This window comes from Perca flavescens, chromosome 12 (assembly GCF_004354835.1).
Source record: "Perca flavescens isolate YP-PL-M2 chromosome 12, PFLA_1.0, whole genome shotgun sequence".
NCBI lineage: Eukaryota > Metazoa > Chordata > Actinopteri > Perciformes > Percidae > Perca > Perca flavescens.
In genome coordinates this window covers 6,764,754-6,783,610 of record NC_041342.1, presented here as the reverse complement: position 1 = coordinate 6,783,610, position 18,857 = coordinate 6,764,754, and the positions used below count along the sequence as shown (strand labels likewise).

Sequence of the window (18,857 nt, the reverse complement as noted above, 5' to 3'; positions counted from 1 at the left end):
ACTTTGTGATCACAATAATGTTTAGTTGAAAATGCAATGTAATTGTATTGTCATACAATCAGGCTAAAGATTGTCTGGATGTGGGCGGGGCTATCGATTCAAATGTGACGTTTGGTGTGACGTATCAAATCAGTCATGTTTTATAAAAAGTCACTTAGAATCAGATATGCGAGTATTACCACTGACCCAAAGTGTATTCATTTTTCTTGCACAAGGATTGTAGCCAGGGGCGTAGCACAAAATCCTGGACCCCGAGAAAGGCATTCTCTATAGCACCCCGCATCCACAGCTATTCATTCTACCATCTTTTTGGGCCATGCTCCCCTATTGTAGTCTATATAATCTGTACGATCACACAGGAAGATGAGCAGATTTTTTTTTCTCTCCCGTAAATAAGACACATTTTCACAGCATAATGCCCTTCTTCAGTCTGGGTTTCATTGTGGGTACTCTAGTCACTAAAACTGTTAGGAGACTCCTGGAGCCATACTTAGAACAAAGAGAGGGTGGTGGAGATAAAGAAACCATCCCATTGCGTACTGGTCCCACTGACCACCATCGACCTGAACAAAGAGAAAGTGATGGAGACGATGAAACTGCCCCATTACCTGTTGGTCCCAGTGACCAAGATAGTAGCACTTTAGCATTGGAGGCCGACCCGATAACCAGTGCTACTGCTCAAAGAATGGAAGAAATCTTTGAGACAGTGTGTGATACAAGGCGTCGTTACAAGGAATTACACAGAACAGATCCCTGGAACAACATTTGCAGATTTTCAAATAGTTTCAATAACTGTTGGATGAATGCAACATTACAAGTTGCCCTAAACCTTAACGTTGTTCAGAACACATTCATACACCAACGCCCAGAGGCTTTGACACCAACATTCGCAGGATTGTTTCTAGAAGCCCTCCGAAACCCAGGGAGAAGTTTCAGTCCAACAGAACTCTATGGGGTTTTGACAGAATTAAGTGTAAAAGTACCACCATTGTGTTTATTACAGCATAATGATCCACTTGATCTATTGAAACATTTATTGTTCTGGTTATATCAGTGTGGGATACAACTATTCAGATACAAGAAAGAGGCAGGTGTGACGAATGTAGTCCTATATGGGCAACATTTAGCATCTCAAGCCTAGGTTATTTTTTTACCAATACCAAGACAAGGCAAGATTTTCTCTCTTTTTCAACGAGCTATTGAACAGAGCACAGGGGCTTGTGTGAATTGTGGTTCCATAGTAGAGAGACAAAAAGTTTGGAACGACCCTGACACTGTAACCCTTTATCTGTCTCGAGCGGCCGATAACGGATCGGTACTTAGAAACTCTGTGACTCCATTTCGATTTATAGAATTTCCTGTGGGAGAAAACAAAACACAGTTATACTCCCTGTCCTCTGTCATTTGTCAGAGAGGCAATGAACCATCCAGAGGGCACATTTGGTCATATTTGTTGTCTGAGTTTATTACCATTGAAGCTTGCAATTATCGCATTTCAGTCATATCAAAAGGCATGCTAGCTGACATATTCCCACATGGGATAATTTACCTCTATGAAAAGCTGCATGCATCCGGTAAGCATCATTGATCACCTCATGATTTATGGATAGAAGAGGGCTCAAAATGTGTGCATACATTTCTTTTCTGATTCAAGTGACAGATATTGTATTGATTTTAAGTTTTTAGTTTATAATATGATAATATGAATGATGTAACTTACACAAGGTAAGGTTGTCAAATCAACATTTCAATAAAGGCATGACACATTCTGGAAATTACTTCTGAAAAACATCTACAGCACTGTCAGCTCTGAAATAAATCTGTGACAGTATACATAACTATTTTACCTCATTCCTCTAGTAGGCTGCTCTGTATTTCAATCGATGAATGTAAACTTTTAAGACGTCATGCATCACGTGACTTCCAATCCACACCACGTGACCACCAATACAACTCCATGGCGGCGCACTGTTCTGTAGGACTCGCAACAAGATCAGGTACTGAGCTACGAACGCTGTCCAAACGGTCCATACTCAGATAGACTGCGACCATTAGCGTCTGCACGTAACGCAAACCAAATACATAAAACATGACGGCACCTCTCACATTTTGTAAGTAAAGGGGCGGTGTTTTCCCGACCGCTGTTAGCTGGCTAGCTAGGTCTAACCATATGTCAATGGGTGTAACTTACAAATGTAACGTGAAGTTAACCTGTGTACCCTGGGGCTACGTCTATTGACTGATTCCACATTCAACCGAATATTAGAAACACCTCTGAATAGCACGCTGTCCAGTGCAACACCACCGCTAACTATGACCTCAGTGCTAAAACATAGACATCATAAGACTATGGCAAAACAGTTGTCATTAGACTGTACAGGGGTGCCTAATAGAGTGGCCACTGAGTGTGCGTTGCAAATGATTTCACCCCCACCCTGTGGCCTCCAAGTTCCCAGTGCACACACGGCAGACTGTACATTGCAGCTTCGCTAACCAGCACTGCTATGCTGGAATAATAAACACTAACCCCAGGTTTTTATAATAATAGTGGCTTTTAGTATGTACAAGGTCTTATTCATTAACATGCATAGCAAAACTAATTTAAATAGAAATACTGGTGCACTGACTGCAACATTTGTTATGTGTGAAAGTTTGTCAGATATGTCATGAACTGCTCAATATTATCTTCGGTAGTCGAAAACAGTACAATAAATAAGTACAATAAAAAAAATTAAACAATGCAGCCTCTAGTCTTCATGTAATGCCTGGGGCCCTTACTTAGTGACATATGTTATTTTGTTCTATTCCCATCATTTTGTGCTTTTATTGGATAGTGAAAGAGGGGGATTACAATGTAAATTCCCCGGCCCAGAGACTCAAACTGGTAAAGTTGCAATTACATGGTCAGTAATAGTATCACACCTCTAGGTCACCATGGATGCCTCCCAGGTTCTTAAATTGCAGCCCCGGTTCCTCCACTTGCTTGCATCGGCGGAGTTAGCAACATTCAGCTGCACAGCTTCCGGGAAGGCTGCTCTCGTGTATCTTCGCTCATTGCTCCTCTGTGATCCCTCCTCACACATTTGTCACTGCTCAGTTGACTTAAAGGAGAGCACTTTCTACCAATGATGATTCTACGCAGAAAAGCATTGTAAAAGAGAACACTTTCTCCTTCATTGTGTTGCTTTCCTTTTCTCTAGGACTGGGTGGTTTCCTGCGAAGAGTTTGCTTTTTAAGAAGCTGTGGCCCCCCCACACCCGTACTGTGTCAGCAACATCGCCGCTTCTTTTGGAGGAAGTGGAAAAGTTGTCACAGTGTAGTTCGCCCAGCTACTGTCAGACCTGCTTATGCAGTACCCAAGGTACAGTGCCTCATGTGTTTCTAGCCTTTCTCAGGCAAGTCAGCTCCCCCTACTGGACATACTTTTATATTGTAGCTTGGTCTCTATCTCTACATAATTCATCTGATTTTATATGAAGCCTCGGGACAACAATATGACCCACCCTTCATATCCTGTCTCTCCTCCCTGACTGTAGCACATTGTGCGGCCTGACTATGTAGGCGACCGGCTGATCCCAGAATGGCCAGACTACATAGAGATCAAAGACCAAGAGCAGATCCAAGGCCTTGCCAGAGCATGTCAGCTAGCCAGACATGTGCTGCTACTAGCTGGACGCAGTCTGAAGGTAAGCACCTAATCAGTACATGTAGGGGCTGGGCTGGGCTAGATATAAGCTTAGATTTTGGATATCGTAATATGTCATAAGTGTTGTCTTTTCCTGGTTTTAAAGGCTGCATTACAATAAAGCGATGTCATTTTCAGAACTGACCAGACTTTTCTAGCTGTTCTATTATTTGACTTTTCCCACTTAATCATTATGTCCACATTATTGATGATTATTTATCACAAATGTCATTGTGTAAATATTTTGTCAAAGCACCAATTGTCAACCCTACAATATCGTCGCAATATCGACATCAAGGTATTTGGTAAAAAATAAAGTGATATTTTCTTCATATCGCCCAGCCCTATTTACAAGTTTGTTTATATCAAAACAAACTTAACACTTTTGATATGTGACTTCCAGGTAGGTATGACAACCGATGAAATAGACTTTATCGTGCACCAGGAGACAATCGAGCACAACGCGTACCCATCCCCTCTCGGATACGGGGGTTTCCCCAAGTCAGTCTGTACATCTGTGAACAACGTGGTCTGCCACGGCATACCTGACAGGTAAATGGGCAGAACATTCACTCATTTAGATTTATTTTTTATTTTATTTTATTGTTTTTCTTAATAGGGACCATGCATATTTAGGAACATTGTTGTATAAAAAACACCATTTATATATGCCAGAATTAGTAAAAATAACTACTTTTTATCTGCAGTCCCTAGGCAGGTGACATAGGACTAACATAGAGACAGCCAGCAGTCATACAGCAGTCATTCACTATAAATTAAAAGGTACACATAATGGTGACATATACAGTACATTGACAACAACAAAGACATTATTCATCCACTTCTATACCGCATTCAATTTAATTAATTTACTTAATTTAGATGAGGAGTGTCGGAACTTTTCATGCCACGGGCTACATGGAGAAAAAAGTTTTGTCCTGAGCCACGAGCCTCTTCATTTGAGAGTCTATCATACAGTGAGTTTTAAACTCTTTGTGATGCACAAAACTGCATTTGAATACTGCTAGATGTTCTAATGAAACCCTTTTATTTAGATAAAAATTTGGGCTAAATATATTTTTTAACTGTACTGTTGTTAAAATGTTTATTATAATGGTATGTTATGGTAATTTTTCTCTTGACATTTGTTTCCTTCTGAAATGAGACTACATATGGGAAAATAAAACATGGGCACTGAGAAAAATAATTTTAAAGTAAAACACACAAACCACATTCAAATGAATCATGGCAACTTACATCTTTAAATGTTGGACATTTTTTATAAAAGTTTGGATGATGAACTTGGTTGAGAAGTTTAGAAATTGTTTCTTATCATCCAAAACAACCGTATCATTTTGGAGAAACAAAATTCATTACGGGACAATATGTCTTCTTTGATAAATCTAATAACCACAAACTATAGAGATACTGTATATACTCTGTTTAAAAGGGGAGGTACTATGGTGACGCCCAGTATCAATTGTATTAATGTAAAATTTGTACATTATTGAACATGCAAGGGATTGTGTTTGTAATGCACCATTCAGTTTTTGCCATATACTATACCGAAATGGGATAATTTACTTAACAACATTTTTGTCCTGCAGTCGGCAGCTTCAGGACGGAGATATCATCAACGTTGATGTCACTGTGAGTTGATGCCTTGACAGACACGCAGACAAACTCAAATGACATCACTGCAAACGCTAAGCAGTCAGAACAACGCCGCTCCTAGCACTGACCTCTGCCTATTCATGATAGGTGTATTTGGATGGTTACCATGGCGACACCTCAGAGACCTTCTTGATTGGCCAGGTGGATGAGGTTGGGCAGCGATTGGTAGAAGCAGCCAGGCGCTGCCGAGATGAGGCCATCGCTGCCTGCAAGCCGGGTGCACCGCTCTGTGTAATAGGAAACACTATCAGGTACACACACACACACACACACACACACAATATACAATGTATACTCATTAAAACACATGCTTACTTTGTAATTGTTTCTTAAATGCCAACTGATATTTGCTGTTCCTCTGACAGTGAAGTTGCTCACGCCAGTGGCTTCCAAGTGTGTCCCTATTTCATTGGACATGGTATAGGTTCCTACTTTCACTGCCATCCTGAGATCTGGCATCATGGTAAGTCTGTGATTGTGGTCAGCAGAGACTTCAACAGGAGCACCTGGCCTTGTGTACGAGTGTGTTTGTGTCCTTGTAATCAAGTATAGGCTGTCTGGATATGTTGTATATAGCGTACTTTAATTTAATTAGTCATTCTACTGTTAATCTCCTTCAACTCTGGGATATTGATAGCTTAGATAGCAGATGACTTTTAGAAGTGACTCTTAAGACTTGTTTAGTTTGTGAGGCAAGCTGGGATTTCACTTGAGCAGCCTGCCAACTTGTCTCTGGCTGTGCTTTGTTGAATATTTGTTGAATGTCAAAATCTTGCCATGTTTTAAGATTGAGGTGCTTTGTTGTAAGACCTACCGAGGAGACATTTGTAGATACTTTATGTTAGATACGCTAGTTTTAGGGGTGTGCTTGTTCTGAAATGATAAGTGAACTTTTGTTTCTAGGTTCATTTGTGTAGTTAGTTATTAAGAGTCCTCTTTTGGTTATATTTGTTTCTTATTTTAAACTGCATCCACAGGCCCTTTTTTTCCTAATTTTTGTCAATTAATTTAAAACCTATTTCACAAATAAATAACTTAAGTTTTACCAGGTTGTATGTTGTTTCCCCATACCCTGAAGAGCTGGGTGGTAACACAATTGAAATTGATAACTGAAATAGGGAAAATAAAAAAGTAAAACGAAAACCATGCCCACGTTGCCAAAAGGTGTTTTTATTTAATGAAGAGAATCCTCTCCTACTCTTTATTTTCAGCTAATGACAATGGCTTGACCATGGACGAAGGGATGTCTTTCACAATAGGTAAGTTACCTTTTTCACTTTCTGTGTGCACAGTAAGCTGCCGCTGTGTATGAGCTTGGGGCTGATAATGTCTGTTCATTTGTAGAGCCCATACTGATGGAGGGGTCTGCAGAGTTTAGAATCCTGAAGGACAAGTGGACCGCAGTGTCTGCAGACGATAAAAGGTACGTGGTTGAATATCTTGGCTGCGCATTTGTTAGCAAAACACTTTTTCACGACTTAAAGTGATGGTTTGGAGTAATTTCACCCTAGGGTCCTTTGCACCATGACCTCGAGCCAAACACCCCCCCAGAAGCTTTTTTCACCTGGGTCTAACATTGGGAGAGTTAGCGTAGAGTAGCGTTATCAGCTGAATAGCTTAGCGCAGGGGCTAATGGATCCAGGTTTGTATCTCGTAAGTTACCCCACTAATAATGCCCGAAATGATACCAAGCTTCTACACTAGTACAAATAGGTTATGTACTCATAAAACAATGGATTGTAAAGTTTGTAAGTACACCAGAAGTTTATGTAAATAACACTTGCCTATTGGCTTCTCGTCGTTGCTGCTGCTGCTGTTGCTACAGAGTGCTTAGGGCCGTCTACAAATTACAACACAGAAAAGAGATACAACAAAAATGATTTAATAAGGTAATGTCTCCAAAACTTACCTCAATTATAACGTGTCTCCTGCTAGTTATACTACCACTTACTTAAAAAAAAAAAAGTTAAATTAATAAATATTGTTGTTGTATCTCTTTTCGGTGTTGTAATTTGTAGACGTCCCTAAACACTCTTACTGCTGGTAGCAGCAGCAGCAGCAGCAGCAGCAGCAGCAGCAGCAGCAGCAACAGCAGAGAGCAGAAGCCAACTGGCTCGAAGTCATGGTGCAAAGGACCCTAGGGTGAAATTACTCCAAACCATCACTTTAAAGGAACACGCCGACTTATTGCGACTTGAGCTTATTCACCCTATCCCCCAGAGTTAGATAAGTCCATACTTACCCTTCGCAACACCTGAAAAGCACCGTTGTTACTCTCTGCTCCTCACCACGGGGCTTCTCAGGTGCTGCGAGCAAATCACTCCGCCCCAAGTAGCAGTGCTTCGCCTTCTGAGAATATAGTTCCCACTATGTATACGGTTAGAAGATGGCTGTGTCTCATGTGACCTTGTTATTTGTACACGCTGTGACTATCCAAATCACAACATGTGAATAAGCGGAAGTCCCGATAAGTCGGCGTGTTCCTTTAATGGTTTCCCAGCTGGCATCATTAGAGCACTTAAAAACCACAAGTAGTTGTTTCTACATTACTGTTTTGTGTGTGAATTTTACCCAAATGAGATACACCGTTGATGCATCTATGCTCTAGATGTGCTGTTAGGCCCATTTTTAAACTTTAGAGAGATATGGGCTAGCTGCTTCCCCCTGCCTCCAGCTTACATTAAGATAATCGCCTCTAAGCTCCATACTTGCACACAGACAAGAGTGGTACAGTATAAGCGAAAGCGAGTAAGTATAGCTCCCCAAATGTTGAACTATTCCTCTAAAATCTTACACGTATGTATTGCGTTTTCTTAATTTGACATTTGTGCAGGTCGGCTCAGTTTGAACACACGGTGGTCATCACATCTGACGGAGTGGATATTCTCACCAAACTGCCAGAAGAGGGCAATCTGCGACCTGAAGGAAATCTAACAGCTGACCCCCACATCAACCATTAGAAGGCTCTTTACCTCAAAAAGGATCTAAAGTACCTGAGATACCAAAACATTGTTACAAGAACTTCAGTGCTGATTCACCGAGACACAACACGTGTGTAATTCCTAGATGTAAAGTGAAATGGAAATACATTTTTTTTATTTTGCTTCTAAATATTAACTAGGGATAACACATACATTGTCTATTGTAAATTCAGTTTGACTTAGGTGTTTTTTCACCCTTTATTGAAACATACAGCAAAAAAGTGGCTGCTGGTACATCTAAATACTTGAATAATTAAGTAGAGATCTATGCATGCAATGAGTGTTTCTATTGTCATTATAAGAGAGCCCGATCTCCTCCAAATTCCAGTCTGTTCTTTCCCTAACCCATCAGCAGCTGACCATTTCAGCCATTTTAAAGTTTTTTTGAGCGAACACTCAGATTTGTGTGATCCTTTATGACAGCTGGTTAGTTTAATGAGGCCCCACTAAGTTAAATGTAATGTGTGACATACGAGTCGGGCCTCGGCCAGGATTTTAGAAATACCGAGTCATCACGAATCCAAATTCCCCTAGCACAACCCCATCCACCTACAGTAAAAATGAAACCCTTGCCTTCAACCAAACACTGTGAAATGTTCTCATTATTTCACTGGTTTGTATTAATTTTGCTGTTTGATTTTATTTTCTGTAATATTTTTCTCACTTCATCATTGTCTAAATGTTTCAAAGCTTTCTACGGAGCCCCTAAGGGGACATGAGCAAAAAAAAATAATCTAAAGTTTAGTTTCATGTGCGCACATGAAACTTTCATGTGCGCACATGAAAGCTGTATATATCGTGTGAGCACATGAAACTTTTTCGTGTTAGCACGCAAAACTTTAGTGTGAGCACATGAAAGCTGTATATTTTTATGTAGCCTGGGCCATACTGGAGACAGTGACAGCTAGAGAAATGACTACAGTACAGGAGTTAGTTGCACTATATTTTAATCTAGTCTTCCATTATAAGGACATTATTGCCTTGCTTGCAAGTTGTCACCATTATATTGTTTCGATACAACATTTAAAACGGATTTTAAAGTCTTGTAATCTGTTCCGATGCAAGGGGATACAGCGATTTGGATCGGGCAATTACTTTCATTTATGAACAGTTACAAACATCTGGCCAACTCCACAGATATAGGTGGATGTTTATGGCACTGTTCATAACTGCGCAAAAATGGGTTTCAAAGCGCGTGTTGTCGGTGCACATGAAAACAAATCTAAAGTTTACTTTCATGTGCTCCCACGAAACTTTCATGTGCTCACATGAAAGTTTTGTGTGAGCACATGAAACTAAACTTTAAGATTTCTTTTTTTGCTCTTGTCCCCTTAGGGGCTCTGTAGCTTTCTCTACACTGAAAGATATGAAAATGTGTTATAGAATATCAAGCCCTTTTTTTTTTCTCCATTTAGTTCAGGGTTTTTTGTGCCAAAAAACAATCACATTTTAGATATTTTTTTGTCTAAAATGAATCATCCATACATTTATGAATTCATATTCATTTATTCATAAATATTTATGGAACTCTAGAATACAATCGTCTTTATGTCATTAAACCCCACAAAATTCCCAGAAAGATTACAGAGGACGTGACTCGGTGTCCTCGGTGGTAGCTATAGCCCGGGACACGAGCTCAGCGGGAGTGGTGTTCATGTGGTCAGGACATTTTGTGCACCGTTTTTTGTTTTAAAGATTTTTTGGGGGCATTTTTAGGACTACTGTTGATAGGACAGCTTAGACTTAAAAGGGGAGAGAGAGGGGAATGACATGCAGCAAAGGGTCAGAACCGAACCCGCGGCCGCTGCGTCGAAGACTGAGCCTCAGCATATGGGCGCGTGCTCTACCAGATGTGCTTCCCAGGCGCCCTTTTGTGCACCCTTGGTAGGTGACATACTGTGTCTTCACATATCGCCAGTAGGTGGTAGCACACACTAATAAATTGAAGTTTGAGCATGTAGCGAGCATAGACTGTTAATATGAATTTTACAGTCAATGGTAGCAAGCACATCCTTCACATCCTCCCTCATGTCACTCCTGCCCATCGGCAGCAGCACAACACACCACATCAGACCATCTCAAATTTGTGTGTGGCCCATAACGATAAGGGTAAAGCATCTAAACCAAGTATTACTGTAATAATTCATCACTGTTGAATGTCTACCACCAGGGCCTAAGGCCCTGCCAGACGAGGGGTTTTCATAGTTTCACCAGATGTAGTTGACAGATTGATTCAGCTCCTTTCCAGTTTATGTGCTGAATAATAAAATCTGCACAAACAAGATGCTGCATTGGGGTTGTAAATTCCACTCACACAGCATCCCTTTGTTCTAGTTTTCCAATTCCTCTCAACTATCCATATCGTTTGTCTACAGGTGGGTTTAATAAAGAAAAGAACATGTGATTAAATATCTCACAAGGTTCATTTTCTCTTTACCTCACCACCTCCCCCTAACCCCTTGTACTATTTTTAGGTAACACTCTTGCACATTGTCTGTCTCACCTAAGAGCTCCAATTACAGGTTTGTTAATTGGCATAGAAGGCGGATTACAGTGTGCAGTATGAGAGTGATTAAAAGCTTCTCCTACAACCTCATCAAGTCCTCAAAGAGTTCATCTGTCCATAACGCTTTGTGGAGAAATGCTAATTTGATGAGTCTGTAACTGAGGACCAAGAATATGGATTGGGTGTGTTTTCACTTCCTGCCAATGTAATGTGTGTGTGTGTGTGTGTGTGTGTGTGTGTGTGTGTGTGTGTGTGTGTGTGCCCGCGTGCGCGCTCAAGCCATTGCCAGTTTGTGGGTGGGGCAGGAAGGATTAGACACATGAAGGTGGGTCAGCTAATCAGAAGTGTAGTCATGTCCAGCCAGGAAATGATTCACAAACTATGATTTGATTTGAAGACATACACTATTATGATAAGGTTTATTTCAAGACATACACTATAATGATAAGGCTTATTTCAAGACATACACTATAATGATAAGGCTTATTTGAACATTTGCTTAGCTTTTATTAAATTAAAACAAAATCAGAATTCAGAACTGTAAAGAAAGACCTAAAATCTATAACTAAGTACACAATCTATGATCTAGTTATTTCTTGAAGCAATACAGTACTTCCCTTTTAATTTGAGGGCAGGGTGTGGCGCGTGTGTGTATGTGTGCGCGTGTGTGTGTGTGTGTGGCTGCCTGAAGGAGTGTGAGCTTCCTGTGAGTCAGGATAGGAGTCAGAATGTAAACTATTCTTAATTGACTCCCACCAGCATATGATTCATTAAATTTGAATCATAAAACAATCTGATAAGATAGAAGTTTGTCAGCAGGAAGGAGAGAAAGTGAAGGCCAAGAGCAGAGAGGGGAGTAGAGGTGGGTAAGAGGGTAAGTTTTAGGGAGGAGCAGGGAATGGCGGGGTGAGGCGTTGGACTTTGGATTCTCTCCTGCATGTCGGGACTCATTCCTGCGCTCTCCTCTTGCTCTGCAGATCTCCTGTGAATTACCGCCTGTTCTTTGGTATTCTATCTTGAAATAACACCTTATAACTAATAACACATGCTTCTGTTGCCTGCAAAAGGAGGTTATGTTTTTGTTCCTGTTTGATAGAAAGGTATCTTAAAATCTATTCCAGTGAAATTTGGTGAAAAGTTAGGCTATGAGCCATGGAAAAACACTTCCATCGTGGGGCACATTTTAGATGTTTTTTTCCACCCACAAAGGTCTTTCTGACATTGCTAAACTACTTTTTAAGTCTTGCTATTTTACTATTAATTCCTACTATATTAATATAATCTTGCATATAATCATAACACATTTGGATGAGCCAAAAAAGTTTCATTTTTATATAGTGTACTGTTTTCTTGTGATGAGTTGCCAAATTCATCTGCGTGTAGCATTTGACATATATTGCCATAATGAATGCATTGTATGTGTCAGAAAAGCCAAAATCAAAAAGCCTGTGACCCCATTTCAAAGGTTAACTATGAAAAATGTCTCAGGTGAAACTGTCTTGCTCTTAAAGACTAATTAGCAACAGCAATTATTCAATTTCAAAATTTCAAGAACATATAATAATTCCTATAATAGTACCATCTAATATTAATTATTATTATACTATATCACAAAATGGTTTCATGTCGCTTTTCTTATCATTACTCTTACAGCAGCTTGATCAATTTAAATGAGCATAACTGCTGGTCATCTTAATATCCCAACAGGGTTTACGTATCTCCACCATCAGCCAATCGGCATGCATGGTTGTCTTTAACTGTGTTTTTTTTTTAAATTTTTATTTCTAAAAAAAATGTTGTTAAAATCGTTTGACAAAAAGTGGTGCAACATTCTCTTAAGGCCAAAGTGGCACATACAGTATATTAAAACTAATAAAGCATTTTGTTTCAGAGTTGAACTCCTGCATCAAACCTGATGGTTTTGACTATTGAACCAATGTTATTATCAGATCAGCTGTTTAATCAGTCTGCAGCTCCTCCAAATGTTGTTCTGCATACAGTTTTCTGGTTTGTTATTGTTGACATTTTGTACAGCCTTGATCGAGACGTGCTATTACAGATATTACTGATTGATCTCCTTACAATAAATATGGCGTTTTTTGTGCATTCATGGTGTACGCTGCTCATCAATCTATAAAACACTGTACGTTTTGGAGGTTTTGTATTTATTTCAACACACAAATTTCGGCACCACTGATGCTGAAGATACAGTCACATGGGATGTTCATATCTGCCATACTTATTCCTTTCACCGTGTGTTAGGACACCGCTGTGTATGTGTGTATGTTTACATATGTCTACGGTGCTAAGTTGTTTTCTAACTACTGTATGAGCGGATTCATGTGTTGTGTTTCTCCCACGTTCTCACATTCCAGGTGTACATACCTACATCCCTGTATGTGTGTGTGTGTGTGTGTGTGTGTGTGAGACTGTGATATATCACACTTACCTGGGATCTCACTGAGAAACACCACAGGAATTCTCGGTTTCCTTGGTGACCTGTAAAAGTGTGGCATGAACAAAGTGAGGCATACTTTTCAGACTTGTGTAGGCAGATCTCTCTGACACACATGCACAGATGGCATGTACTGCCTTTGACTGAGTAACCCTTTCTGTAGGGGCTTAGTCAAAGCACCTGAAGGCCAAGCAAAAACAGCTGAGTTTGATAGTTGGAATCAAACATGCACTGTGCCGGGACATGTAGCTGCAGGGTGATGTAGGGTGAGTAGCCTATAGACATTCCTACAGTAACAGTTTTTTTTTGTTTTTAAATCATGGGACTGTAGGAAATGGGAAATGAGGGAAACCACAGAAAAGTTACTTAAAAATGACTAGCCTTGGGGCCTCCCCTAGCTTACAGAGAGTGCGTGCACCCCCATGTACGCATAGTCCTTCGCAGCAGCCTTGGTTTGAATCCGACCCGAGTCCCTTTACTGCATGTCATCCCCTCTCTCTCTCTCTCTCCCCAGTTTCCTATCTCTCTTCAGCTGCTCTGATAAAGGAAAAGAACCCTGAAAAATATCTTTAAAACGCCTGAGCATCAAGCAATGTATTCATGCTGTTATTTGATATCTTTGTTTTTAGTTTCATTGCCTTTATTTGTTGTACTTATTTTCCTATATTTTGCCCCTTTAAGTTGGGAGTTTGGTGTCAAATTAGGCCACATAGAGTAGGCTATATGTGTGTCACAAGTTACAGTTAATCTGCAAAAATGCATTTGTGTGTGTGGCAGAAGAAGACAGTTGTAAACTCAAGTCACCAGACTGGAGCAGGGAGGGTTCCCTCTTGATAGACACCGAAAAGACGGAAAACTTTCTCTGTTGACTCTTTTGCTGCAAGGAATGCTTTTTTGTGTGTGTTTTTAACACAGTGGAAATATTTTTGGAGGCGTGATCTGATGCTCCCAGACAACAGATTAGGAAGCTAGAATCCACACATCCCAGTGTGTTGCCTTGATTCCTGGGTGTGTCTCTTTGTTCCTTTGACACCCTTTCTGTGTCTAACAACAAAAGAAGATAAAAAATAAGAGCATGGGTGTGTGTGTGTGTGTGTGTGTGTGTGGACATGGTATGCATCTCCTGAGGCAGCTCTAAAAGGTCTCTGATAAATGGTAACTGTGTGCCCTACCCTGCACAATGCCCTCTCTTTACAGTGTTCGGACCAGAGGAAAACCGGTTATGCAGCAATACCCTTTTAGTGTGTGTGTGTGTGTGTGTGCGTGCGTGCGTGCATTGGCCTCACTGGGAGATGTGCAGCCATTTGGATAGGATCAGATACGCTTCAAAGGAGAACAAGAGTTTTATTTCTTCATTCCTCAGAATAAAACTTGTTTTCTTTGATCTATTTCAGAAAGGTTTCAGCAAAAACAAAAAGACAGGCAGAGCCCACACGGTGCCAATAATATTAATATCAATGTCACCGATAGACAATACAATCATATGATATATGTGATACTATTTATATTAGTGTCCTGTCTTGAGGAGTGGACAGAGAAGTAGATGAGTGACAGACATTGCATTAAGCTTTCCTGCTTTGACTACACTCCTTCCTACAGAACAAAGATATTGTCAACAATAGTAACTGAGCTCCGTCTGTGTGTATGTGTGTGTGTGTGTGTGTGTGTGCACATGGGTTTAAATGTGCAGTATAGTGCAGTTGACACAAACAGAGGAAAGGAAGTTCGCTCTGTGGAGCCAAAGGGAATGGTGGAGGAATTTGTAAAACAATCCTCACAAGTTTGTAGGTCCCTGCCAGATCCTCAAAGTGCCATTAAAACAGCTCTGTGTGTGTGTGTGTGTGTGCGTGTGCTTGCGCACATTACCTAAATAAACTTAAGTATCACACCAAATACAAGGACGAGACATGTGGTATGATTTATTAGAATTGAAATGCTATGTATGAATGCTAACATCAACATGCTAACATGTTCACAATGACAATGCTGACATTAGCGAGTTAACATGCTGACATTTTTGCTAATTAGCACTAAAAACAAAGTACAGCTGAGGCTGTGTTTCTTAATAACCCATAATTGATGGGACACTCAAAACCACAAATTTTAACCTCATGGTGGTACAAGAGGAAAAGTCAGAGGATCCCTAAAGTCAGTAGGGTTCATCCTCTAGTCAGGGTACCATGATCTGTACAAAACTCAATAGCAATCCGTTAGTCTATATCAACGACTTTCCACTGCCGGGATTGCTCCGTTGCCGTTGGAAATTCCGCCGGATTTCCCTCTTTTCAGCCGGATGTCCGTTACCTTCTGTTTTCTTTGTGTTGGCATTTTAACCTCCGGTGGATTTCTGAGGACTATGGTTAACTGCTCCTCAGATCTCTGCAGGGTAAATCCAGACAGCTAGCTAGACTATCTGTCCAATCGGAGTTTTCTGTTTGCACGACGTACACATGTTCCACCAAAACAAGTTCCTTCCAGAGGCTATTTTGCAGAGGCACCGTGGCTTTACCCGCTGCCTAGCGCCACCCATGACGATTGTGATTGGTTTAAAGAAATGCCAATAAACCAGAGCACGTTTTTCTCCCAATCCGTCAACTGAGATTTTCCAGTCTGGATTAGACAAAGTTAATCTAAAGTTAATAATAATAATAAAAAAAATCTTGTATTAATTGCCATTAAAAGCAATCAGGTTGTTTCAGCACCTTGTTTTATTTTTCCAGCTGCTACACCCTGACGTGTGGGCGCCACACAGTACTGTCACAGTCTTTGATTGATTGCCACTGAGCTGCTTTACTGGAGCAATTTGGACTTTCCTGTCTCTCTCAAAAGAGTGGGGACAGCGATATTTACAACCATGCCCATATTTTCCCAGCTAGTCCAGGGACGGCACTCTCAACTTTTGTTATACTGAACAGAATAAAAGTTGACTTTTCTCACTCTGCACCTCCCTCAGGTTAGCTGACAGCTTTTTGTAGCACACCTGGACCGACCAACACTGGGACCCCTCCCATAGCTACTGTCGTCTCACATTACATCCTCTGGCCAGGTCTGACACACACACACACACACACACACACACACACACACACACACACACACACACACACACACACACACACACACACACACACACACACACACAGCCCTCGCTCAGGAGGTAAATGTACAAAGGGGAGTTGCAATTGTCCCGAGAGTGTACAGCACTGCTGGACAAGAGAATACATCATTACTCCTTATTGACTGTAATCAATACACTCATCAGGAAGGGTAAATGATCTGTTACAGCCTGCACTGTGTGTGTGTGTCTCTTTATGTTTTAACCATGAGTAAAAGTTCTACTAAGAAATAGGATCAATACTGTGAATAAGAGACACCCCCATAGGGGAATGTAAATAACGTCACTCGCCTGCTAACCGACAGCTTTGCTTTCTTTCTGTTTGGCAGGACATTATACACACAGCGTCTCACCACATTTATATGTTCTTAATGTTTATGTCAGCAACGTGCTATGACCTCGCTCTCATAAAGGACTGCTCCTCTGAAATTAGAGCATTATAATTGTGATTTTTATGGGTATTAGACTTTCACATGATGTTAAGAATGCATTCAAATGCATTCGACTAGGAAATCTCTTTGTTTTTGATTGGTGTTATTTCAACATGACTGGGTCATGCAGCTTCAGTTTCGTAGCTCATGTTTTCTCATGATCACTTTGGCTACAGAAATTTAGAAAAACTAGTACAGTGCCCGTGGAAAATGTGCCCATTTGGAACGGGCCGATTGCTTGGCCTGTGGTATTGCTGCTTGTAGAATTCTCCAAAACCAAATTGTAACCCAAAATTACTTACAGAAGGACCCCCAAACTCAAAGTGCACATATTATGCTTTTTGGCTTCCCCCCTTTCCTTTATTGTGTCATATATCTTTTTTTGTGCACGTTATAGGTTTACAAAGTGAAAAAGCCCAAAGTCCGCCCCAAAGGGACTTAACATCTCCAACAGAAAACACAAGCAAGCAAATAATGTGGAAGTATTCCTTTAAGGTATGCTACACCATGTATACTCAAACCCATCCGGCCTGCTCGTACTTGAGAAGAGCTGCGTCAACAATCAGTAATCTTCTGTCTGTCCTGTACTTTTCTTAAAGCTGTTCTAGGTTTTCAGCCAGAAAACGTTTCATAAATGTCTCTGCTCTGAATCAGCCATAAAGTTATTCGGAGATGATCTGCTGTGAACATATTGACAAGCTAAGTGCTCAGGGAAAGTGCATTAATGTGTTGCAATTGTGAAAGATTTCGGGTTTGGAGTTGTGAAACTGATTGTGTGTGTGTGTGTGTGTGTGTATTTGTCTGTATCCCAAGGCTATGTGTTTCTACAGTATCATAAAGACAAACACACACACACACACACCCGTACCACTCAGCACATTGCGCCCCACCCTAAGGTGAGTGTGCGTTTGCTCTCCCTTAGTGTACCTGGGGCTGCAGCTTTAAGAACAAATACAGGGATGTGGCTCGGGCGAGTCTGGGCGTTGAATTTTAGACACGTGTGTGTGTGTCAGAGAACATTGCTTCCACTGTCATTCCTCTCCTTTAGCACCCAAGGCGAGGTTTGTGCCCCTCTGCTCTCGTAATACTGAACATGCTGTACGCGGATCACACAAACACACAAACACACATACACAACTTAATTCTTAATTCTGTGTAGAGGTAATTCCTGCATATTTTGGTCAAGATTGGGTAAAGCCTTTCAAATTATGAACCTGATAAAATAAGCAGTGGCTAGCAAACATGTATGTAACTAATGATTCATTATGGTTATGTGCCATTCAGCTCCTGACTCAGAGCAATGCTTTATTAATAAAGTGATCAGACATACAGTACAGGTCAAAAGTTTGGACACACCTTCTCATTCAATGTGTTTCTTTATTTTCATGACTATTTACATTGTAGATTCTCACTGAAGTCATCAAAACTATGAATCAACACATATGGAATTATGTACTAAAAAAGTGTGAAATAACTGAAAACATGTCTTATATTTTAGATTCCTCAAAGTAGCCATCCTTTGCTTTTTTGATAACTCAAAAAACCCTTGGTGTTTTCTCAATGAGCTTCATGAGGTAGTCACCTGAAATGGTTTTCACTTCACAGGTGTGCTTTGTCAGGGTTAATTAGTGGAATTTTTTCCCTTATTAATAAAAAAGCAAAGGGTGGCTACTTTGAGGAATCTAAAATATAAGACATGTTTTCAGTTATTTCACACTTTTTTGTTAAGTACATCATTCCATATGTGTTCATTCACAGTTTTGATGCCTTCAGTGAGAATCTACAATGTAAACGCATTGAACGAGAAGGTGTGTCCAAACTTTTGGCCTGTACTGTACGTATCCAAGCAATCGTTTGATACTGGTCTGTTCATAAGAATCTTGTCAATATTTAGCCTACTATATATTTGTTTATTCAGAGTTGGGAACTACTTACTTACTTTTCATTCATTCACAGTCAGTTCCTGATCTGTTCATTGCTATCTATTCAGGATTTTGTGTGCCTAAAATC

General features: G+C 40.4%; 1 protein-coding gene across 1 annotated transcript; it reads left to right on the top strand.

The window, feature by feature from the left end:
• The first annotated feature begins 1,920 nt into the window (after window positions 1–1,920).
• On the top strand, window positions 1,921–8,924 carry metap1d (methionyl aminopeptidase type 1D (mitochondrial)). Its single transcript, XM_028594211.1, has 10 exons — window positions 1,921–1,997; window positions 3,201–3,361; window positions 3,537–3,686; window positions 4,089–4,237; window positions 5,293–5,335; window positions 5,447–5,610; window positions 5,725–5,822; window positions 6,571–6,618; window positions 6,704–6,782; window positions 8,193–8,924. Exons 1-10 carry the CDS (start codon window positions 1,958–1,960, stop codon window positions 8,317–8,319), a joined length of 1,059 nt encoding a protein of 352 aa, XP_028450012.1. The 5' UTR covers window positions 1,921–1,957; the 3' UTR covers window positions 8,320–8,924.
• The last annotated feature ends 9,933 nt before the right edge of the window (window positions 8,925–18,857 follow it).